Source organism: Vitis vinifera, chromosome 7 (genome assembly GCF_030704535.1).
Source record: "Vitis vinifera cultivar Pinot Noir 40024 chromosome 7, ASM3070453v1".
NCBI lineage: Eukaryota > Viridiplantae > Streptophyta > Magnoliopsida > Vitales > Vitaceae > Vitis > Vitis vinifera.
In genome coordinates this window covers 7,455,668-7,465,497 of record NC_081811.1, presented here as the reverse complement: position 1 = coordinate 7,465,497, position 9,830 = coordinate 7,455,668, and the positions used below count along the sequence as shown (strand labels likewise).

Genomic DNA, 9,830 nt, shown 5'->3' with positions numbered 1-9,830 from the left:
GCAAGGCTATCCGGATCAACTCCATCCGGATTCCCCCGGGTGGAAGGAGCTATGTCGCAAGGGGGACCGTCTGCGTGTGCAAGGTGTAGGGACCCCTCTCCCGGATAACACGGAGCGCGCATTGCTATCCGGCGCAACTCCATCCGGATTCCCCAAAAGGACATGCGCCGCCATGCTATCCGGACTCCCTCAGGGAGAAGCACACAGCACTCGTGAACATCACACTCCAGACGATAGCATATCCTATGCGGATATGTTGTACGGATCATTGACTAATGTGAGCAAGCCTTGCTACAGCCCATATTCCGCCGCCCTCCGATGGTGTGTCCGGACGCCCTGTCCGGACATTTTTGCCAAGGATTCCAAAGAACTCTCTTCAATCTCGGATTGCTTTGGTGATCAAAAAGCTATCAAAACACCAAAACTTAACACAATTTGATTAGAATTGATTGCAAGGGTCCTTAATATGTTAATTGGGTTAAAAGGTGATAACTACTACTCAAAAGTGTTTAAAAGAGTTAATTATAAGCTATCAAATAGCACTTTTTGAGTAGTAATCACACACACAACACTATTCAACTACTTGAGTTCATGAACCATTGTGAACAATAGTATCAATCTATAAGGAACCCACAATTGTGTCCTCTATGTATCCACCTACATCCAAACTATATACAATGTGAATTGATTGGGTTAAGTATGCATCAAAATAATAAAGAAAAAGGAACTATCAATACACATACATAATGCTAATGAATGAATAGAAGTTATATATTACATTACAAACATTGCAATATGTCTCGCTATACAGGGCTTAAGACCCAACCACTATAAATGTAAGGATGTTAAACCAATTTGACCTACTTCTGAAAGCTTGTTAGCTTGCCCATGGTTATAGTGTGGAATGGCTCAGATAGGCAAGCCTGGGTTTGAGCAGAGAGTTCTTGTGCAACGAAGCGCATGGTGGGGCGTGACTCTGGATTGGCACCCGTGCATGCCAAGGCTATCGTGACCACAAACACCACTTCCTCTGCCAATCGGCCTGTGGGAGCTGGGAGCCTCTGATCTAGCATGTCCTTCAAGAACAACCCTGAATCATCAGATATTGCTGGAGAAGGCAATGAAAGTAGGAGCTCCCCTGGGTGCCTTCCCAGCATCACTTCCAATGCCACCACCCCAAAGCTATACACATCGCACTTGTCCGTGACCCTCATTGTAAGTGCAAGCTCTGCAAATCAAGAAAACAAAATTAGCTTCCTAATAACACATTCTGATCAACTAAGATAAAACAAAATGGATAAAAATTATCTCAAGTTTACCTGGGGCAATGTAGCCATAAGACCCTGCAACTGTAGTCCAGTTGGATGAATTCGGGTCCAACAATCTCGCTGTGCCAAAGTCTGAGAGCCGTGGCTCAAAATCTGACTCCAGCAAGATATTGTTCAGAGTAACATCACGGTGGACAATGGGTGGAGAGCAGTCATGATGCAAGTAAGCAAGCGCATGAGCCACTCCCCGCACAATCCTAACTCTTGTGGCCCACCCCAGCTCCACTTTCCCTTCCTCCCCATCTAGTACTTTCCCCAAACTACCTCTCTCTATGTAGTTATACACTAAGTACATGAATCCATTCCTGGAATGGAACCCATGAAGTTTAATGATATTCCTATGCTGAACTTCTCTCAGAGTGACAATTTCACTCTCAAAACTCTGCCTATTTGTTGCTGGAAGGTCGCTGGAGTCTAACATATTGAGTCTTTTGACCGCAACAATCTGACCCTCTGGTAATACCGCTTTGTAAACAGTCCCAAATCCTCCTTTTCCAATACAGTACTTATCGCTGAAGTCTTCAGTGGCTTTCACAATATCCCCAAATGTGAATTTTCCCAGTCTTTCCCAAATCAAGGGTGTGCCACTCTGATCCTTGTCTAGACTATTGATCTCTTCATCATGGTGTTGAGTTCGCCCTCGAAGTATAAGAATTGCAGCAATAACAATTGCAAGTAATAAGAGGCCACAGACTGGAACAATGACAGCAATTAGAATCTTGGTTTTTTTGTTTGACTTGCTGCTTGGGGAACTTGAAGAACAAGGACTTAATCCTTCTGCATCTCCACACAAACCCGAGTTTCCAGTATAAATTGCCCGCTTGAAGACATCGCCAGTTGGGATTGAACCTGTCAGTTCATTGTATGAGAAATCAGAGGAGTTTAGACTGACCATGCCTGATAATGATGGGATTCTCCCTGTGAGATGATTATGTGAGACATTCAGGTTCTCCAATGAGGCAAGCTTCCCCAGGTCTGAAGGGATTGTCCCAGAGAGCGAATTGCTACTGAGATCCAAAAGGTACTGCAAGGAGAACAAGTTTCCAAGCTCTGAAGGTATTTCACCGGACAAATCATTGTTGCCCAAGTTCAAGCTCAACAAGCGCTCACAATTCCCCAGCTCTTTTGGTATGCTTCCACTGAAATTGTTTCCTGCTAAATTCAGATAATTGAGATTAGTTAAAGTGCCTATGAACTGGGGGATGTCTCCTGTCAGATGATTTTTACCCAAGCTGAGGTTGAACAATTGGCTTAAATTCGCCAGTGCCACTGGAATTTGCCCACTCAATTCATTGGAATCCAGGCTCAGAAACCCCAGGTGTGACAACTTCCCAAGCTCGGCTGGGACTTCTCCAGAAATTTTATTCCCATCCACCTGCAAGCTAGTGAGCTTTTGACATTCCCCCCACTCAGGTGAAAGCTCACCAGAAAATCGATTGCCACTCAGAGAAAGGAAAACGAGACTTGGATGAACTCCAAATGCCTTGGAAATGTCTCCAGTGAATTGGTTCCCTTCAAGACGGACTCGAGTTAGCCCCGTGCAGTTCCTCAAGCAATCTGGCAAGGGTCCTGTGAAGTTGTTGCCTCCATTTACCGTTAAATTTTGAAGAGCAAAGCCATTACATAATCCAGGAGGCAATTCTCCTGAGAAGCTGTTGTTGGCAAAACTGACAAGCGTCAACTTGAGGTTGTTCTTCCCAAGTTCAGTCGGAATGGTGCCTGAGAAATTGTTGGTGAACACGGAGAGTCTCTCTAGATTATTGAGGAGTGACAATGTCTCTGGCAGCTCTCCATGCAATTTGTTAGTGTTGAGATCAAGAACAGTCAATGATGTCAAGTTACCAATCTCTGGAGGAATTGTTCCAGTGAGATTGTTTTCATAAAGATGTAAGGTAGTAAGCTGTGTGAGATTCCACTCTACTACAGGGATTGGACCCGAAAGCTGATTTTGTGAAAGGTCTAGTTGAAGCAAGTCTTTCAAATTCCCAATCTCTGATGGGATTGCCCCGGACAGCATATTATTATACAGGAAAAGGTAATTCAGCTTTTCCAAAAGGCCAATCTCAGATGGGATTTTTCCAGTGAAGCTATTGTTCTGAACTTGCAAAGAGATCAGTCCAGTCCAATTAGTGATGAAATAAGGTGAGATCTCACCAGATAAAAAATTGTCCGACAAACCCAACTCGGATATCTTGTTAAGATTGGTGAAGGAAGAAGGAATCACCCCGGATAGTGAGTTCACAGCTAGAGATAAGAAGGTGAGATTAGTACAAGAGCCAAGCTCAGATGGAATTGTAGAATTCAGGGCATTTCTTTGGATATCGAGTATCTGAAGCTTTCTGAGCTGACCTATAGAAGAAGGAATCTGCCCTTCAAATGAATTGTTGTACATTTCTAATATTTCAAGATCAGAGAGCGTACCGATTTCTTCAGGAATTGAACCACTGAATTGGTTTCTTCCTAGGCGAAGGTTTTGGAGCTTGGAAAGCCTGGAAATGTTGGATGACAATGGCCCCCGGAATGAATTGTCAGTGAGATTGAGGAATTCAAGCTTGCCCAGATTGCTAAATACCGACTCTGGTATTGCGCCAGTCAGTTGATTCTGTGCCAAGTCGAGGTATGTCAAGTTCCAGCAATCAGTTATGAACCCCGGGAATTCCGATGCAAGTGTATTGTAGTTGAAGCTCAGGCGTGTCAGCAGAGGCATGCTCGAAAACTTAGACCAGTCTGGAGATTGTAAGTAGTTGGATCCAAGATCCAAGTACCACATCTTCTGAAGATTGGTAATCTGGTAGGGGATGGTACCAACGAGATAGTTGTCGTAAAAGCTGAGATACAGAAGCTCTGTCAACCCTCCAATCTCTGAAGTGATGTTGCCATCAAAAAAGTTGTGGCTCAAGTCCAAGAAAGTGAGCTTAGAGAGGTTGTAAATCGTAGAAGGTATGGATCCATTGAGTTTGGAATTGCTGCTGAGATTGAAGCCAGTGAGATTAGGGAATGAACCGAAATCAAACTGGGCAAGCGTTCCTTCCAGCTCTGTCTCTGAGAGATTTATCACAGTGACGCTTCCGGTGGTATCACAAGCAATACCTGTCCAGTTGCAGAGGTTCCCAGTGTTGGTGAGGGACCATGATGAATTGAGAAGAGAAGAAGAAATTAAGCTGTTCTTCCATTTGATAAGAGCTTCAGCTTCTGTTGTGGATGATGATGTGACTTTCAAAGGAAGTAAAACAAGGAAGAGGATAGGAATCAGAAAAAGAGGAGCTCTATGAGTCATTGCCATGCTCTTGATGCCAGATTCTTATCAATGAAATCAGAGAGAGAGAGAGAGAGAGAGAGAGAGAGAGAGACAGAGACAGAGAGAGAGAGAGTTCTGCCCCGTGTGGCATATATAAAAGGTATAAGACAGGTAAAAGCACACCATCTAGACTAGTGAATGTATTCATGAACATGAGCATTGAAAGTCAAAGAAATTAAACATGGGCTACTACATCCAACCACCCAAGCTCATTATTTCCCATTTTACCAAGGAATTCAAACATTCAACATGTTCTTTATTTTCCAAGAAATACCTTTTTGCTACTTCTGATATTTGCTGCAATCTCTGCTCACTGAACAAGAAATCATACCTAACCAGCATTCAACTTTGAGTCCCTTCTCTTTAGGTGAAAATTTTCTAGCCCCAACTTGGCCTTTAACTTGATTTTTCCAGCTATGCTGTGAGTTGACAAAGCCTCATGCTCATCATGAATTGTATCTTATGAAAACAAGCCTCTTAGTATGTAATCTTCTAAGCACTTAATGCCCCCACTCCTTTTTCAAAAAATTGATATTAAAATGGGGTCACTTGGCAACTTCCCAAGCTTTCAAACTAATGGGACCCTTCGTAGATAGGGAAAAGTTGAGAAATTGAGGGAGAACCCCTTTGGGAAAAGCAACTCCAAAAAGTCTTCTGCAAAAGGAGCCCTTTCTTCCATAGAGCACTTTGGAAGAGAATTACCTACCTTACAAGAGGTGAAATAGAAACTCCTATCAGTAAAAAGTCAATAGGGTTATGTTTGGTTTCCAAAAAATACAAAGGAAAAAAATAAAATATTAAGAAAAATGGTTTTTTTATATTTAGTTTCACTATAAAAATATAAATTTTTTTTAAATATAATTAAAATTAATTTAAAATTTATATATTTTAAAGTATTTAATCTTATTATAGTAGAAAGAAATAAGTAAAATGAGTTTGAAAAAACGTATAAAAATAATTTATTAAATTTAAATTTATTTTTTATTTTCTTTTATTTTTTTCTTTCTATTTTCTTTTTATTCGCATTTTCCCTCAAATTTTCTAAAAATCAAACATAAGCTATATTTTTCCTTAATGCCCGTGACCGAATATACCCATTTTCACATAATGTCCTTGGTGGAATATGCATATTAACGTCATTGGTTAGAGCATAGATTAATTTCATCCACCTCATTATCTATGAGGTAGACTTTTTTTAGCTTTTTACACATACATGGAATAGAGAAAAAAGATGGGTCTCTCATGGAGGCAAGGATTAGGTACTAAGCATTCTGATCAACCATGGAGATATTTCAATGGCAATCTAACCAAATAAACCACAAAATTTTGGAAAATTGATTGAATCCGAGATGAATTTTCTTTAGAGCCAGATACTTGGCAAATGGATTATTGCACCCAAGTTATCAATCAAGATTTTTGTTGGAAAGTGTTTCATATTCCTAATTAGAATATATTCCTTTTTTTTGTATAGAATATTTCCTAAATTGATATATTATTATATTATCAGACTTCTCTACTGAATAAGAAAAGTTATTGGAAATATTTCTATAAATATTCTAGGTTATATGGGGAAAAAGTCATGAGATGAAGATGAGTTTGTAGGAACTATACGATGTGAATAAAGATGTGAAAAAGAATGGAAAATACCCGATGGAGTAATAGGGTTCGTGGTTCAAGATGTGGATATGATTCTATCCTTTATAATGTTCTCTCTATGATATAGTGGAAAGATTCTCTCTCATCTGTGGATGTAGGCATGATTGCTTTTTTGTGCTGAACCAAACAACTAGAAATTGAAGAATGTTCACACCAAACAACCGTTAGAAGGATAAAACTAAGAAATTTCTCTTTGGAACTTCTTGTTGGGGCATGGAATCAAACAATAAGAATGGATAGTTTTAGGGTCAAAAGAAGTCATATTAGCCATTCACATAAGGCTAACATGGAGATGGGTGAATCTTGAGCTTCAATTGACATTTCCACCCCCAATGCCCTGTTGCCAAAAGAAATACAAGGTTTGTTTGGTTGTTGTTTTTAAGAACTGTTTTTTGTTCTTGAAAACAAAAACACTAAAAATATGTTTGTGGAAAGAGGTGTGTTTTTGGTTTTTGTGTTTCCCATGTTTTCAAGAACCACTTTTTTTAGAACAATAAAAATATGTTTTCATTGTTTTTTTACTATTCAAAGAACAAGTTGTTCTCCGTGTTTTATCTTCCCTTTTTTGTGTTTCCCTAACTACTTTTTATGTTTCCACAAAAGTGAGTTTCACCCAACCACCACACCCACACCCCTAAGTCATTTCTTCTTCCTTAAATTATTGAAATTAATATACTTATACATGGTTATAGAGTCATCATTTGTTTAAAAAAATTATAACAGGTGTAAAAATTTCAAAAGAGAATAATTTTTTAATTTAAATAAATTGTGCATATAAAAATTATTTATATATTTATAATATCAAGTTAATCGAAGAAAACACTTTATTAATTAAAAAAAACATAACTTTTAAACATGTTTTTTGTTTTATTTATTCTAAAAAAAAATCATTAATTCAATCAAACATGTTATTTTTTATTTTTTAGAACAAAAACTATTTTCCAAAATTCAGTCTCTAAACACATTTTTTTTTTTTTTGAAAATATTAAAAAATATTCTCAAAATTTTTTTCACAATATGACAGTACATTCTCTTGAAGAGTATATAACCCATTTACTCTCTCCTTTCTTTTTTCCTTTTTCTGTTTCGTCATGCTGACATTCGCTGGGCGTTTTGGTGTCCAATACTGACCCAACAACCCCAACCCCATATTGTCAAAAGTCAAAGTTTTTTTAAACGTGAAAGACAGAACCTCAAACTCCCTTTTAATAAAGTAGATGTATTGACCATGTGCTCCCAAGAAGACATAGGCCAGAGGAGTTTGTCTTCCTTTCCAAAGTCAGAAATCCAAGCTACTAATACCTTATCTACCGAACTTTTGCTTAAACTGATCGAAATATAGAGTGTAAGATCATGAAAACTTGAAGGAATCATCAAGCATAATGGGGGGGTTTGGATTTCTAGCACACAGAGCCATGCTGATTACCACTTAACTAAGCCATAAGCCATAGAATTAACAAGACAGAGTCAAGGCAACTTGGAAGAAGAATGGGGTTGTGGGGACCAAATTTCATTTGAAAGTCAATATGAATACCTTTCAAAGTGTCCCAATCATTGACAATTCCAAAGCTTGCAATGGAAAGTCATATTCTCAAATCACAACACAATGATATTCATATAGGACTGTAATGATCAACCAATGACATCAAGTCATCAGCAAGATGACTTGCTTTTCTATGCCCCACTTTCCATTTCACACTTTGGTAGTCGGAACTGCATAAATGAAACCAAAATCAAAATCAACAGCAAGGGATGGTCAAGTAACAAAACCTTGAAATTTTGAAAAACAATGAATTTGCCAATTTACTTTTTTGGAAAGGTACAATGCTCTTAATGTTGCAATAAATATATTACATTTACTCATTAATTTTTATTATATTTTCATTTTAAAATGATTTAATAAAATATTATAAAATACTTATAATTAATCAAATAAAAAAATTTAATATAAAAATGCATTCATTTATACTAATTCCTTATCTATTAAATAAATAAAATATTTATACCATAATTTTAAGATAATGTTTGCTTTCTCATATATTTGACTTATTTTTTTAAATATTTATATTTCTTTGGTATTTATAATTATTTTTTTATTCCTTTTTATATTTGAGTCCTGCAATATATTTTATATGATTTTTATTCTTTTTTTGTTTTCATTTTTTAGAAAATATTTTTCATTTTTCTTTGGAAAGATTTGAAAACATTAAATTTATATTTTATTGTTTGTATTTTAAGCCTAATTTTCCAAAAAAAAAAAAAAAACCATCCAAACTAAATTTCAATAATAATCAATTCTAGCATTAATTACCCTAGGGCTAAAGTTGTAGATAAGTAACTCTCAATATGATATGATCAATTTTGCAAGTGCTTTGAGAAGGGTTTGGCTTTGGGTTTTATTTTATTTTTTTCATTTAGAAGCACAAAAAATTGCATTAGTATTTTAATAAGATAAATTATTTTAAAAAGTGAAATTCTATTGCCAATTCATCAATGATAGTAAAGGTAAATAAAACAGTAAATTATTTCATTAGTAAAAAACTTATAAAATTAATTTCTCTTATAGTAATTTTAGGAAATGCTTTTAACTTAGAAATGTTTTTTTTTAAAGAAAATTAGGTGTTTGACAATTTTTAAGAAACATTTTTTAAAATAAAAAAATCTTTTATGGTGATAGAAAATTATTTATAGTAATTTTTGGATAAACATATGATAAATGATTTAAAAAAAATTTACTCAAAAACACTTCAAAACGCATTCTAAGAGTATGTTTGGTAATGATTTTAGAAAATATTTTTAACATTTCTAATACTTAAAAGATAAAAAATTTCAAATATAAGAAATACTATAAACACTTCTTAAAATCACTACCAAAAGCACTCTAAAAGTGCATATGAGAGATTTTAAAAAGTATTTCTAATATTTTTAACACTTAAATGATAAAAAAATTTAAATATTAAAAGTGTTTCCTAGAATCACTATCAAACAAGTTCTAAGAGTTTGTTTGACAATGATTTTAGTAAGTGTTTTTAGCTCTTTTAACAATTCAAAAATGAAAAATTTAAAAGAATTACCATCAAGCGAACTCTAAAAGTGCGTTTGAAGGTGATTCATAACATATCTAATACTTGAAAGATAAAAGTTTTGTTAGTGTTAGAAAGATCTTCCAAGAAATGTACCATATGAATTGTGGGGAGTTCCACTCCACGTGCCCCTTTCAAACTCAAGACCCCTTAGCCGTCTAGGACAAGTATGTAACTCATTTGAGATCATTCTGTCCAAACCAAGATAAATTTTGTCTGGCACTAGAAGTGAGAGGGTTCTCCTCTCCCATAGGGCTAGACGGATCGACGACCTAGACTATTAGACGGGAAGATCTGTCCAGTCAAGCATTTAAGACTTCTGGCATGCGTGATCAATCACACTTGACATCCGAGCAGTCGACGAGACTCCATTTAGCCCACAAGTCTATATCAATTAATTACTGCACATAATCCTAAACGTTGACAGGCTAAATGGACATATAACTGTACAGTCCGAAATTTTGG

The 9,830-nt window shown here is 36.3% G+C and overlaps 1 protein-coding gene across 1 annotated transcript; it reads right to left on the bottom strand.

Annotated features, from left to right (window-relative positions):
• Positions 1-713: 713 nt before the first annotated feature.
• On the bottom strand, positions 714-4,746 carry LOC100260006 (MDIS1-interacting receptor like kinase 2). Its single transcript, XM_002270932.4, has 2 exons — positions 1,320-4,746; positions 714-1,228 (listed from the first exon to the last, which is right to left on the bottom strand). The coding sequence occupies exons 1-2, from the start codon at positions 4,609-4,611 to the stop codon at positions 861-863; spliced, it is 3,660 nt and encodes a 1,219-aa protein (XP_002270968.1). The 5' UTR covers positions 4,612-4,746; the 3' UTR covers positions 714-860.
• Between the last annotated feature and the right edge of the window lie 5,084 nt (positions 4,747-9,830).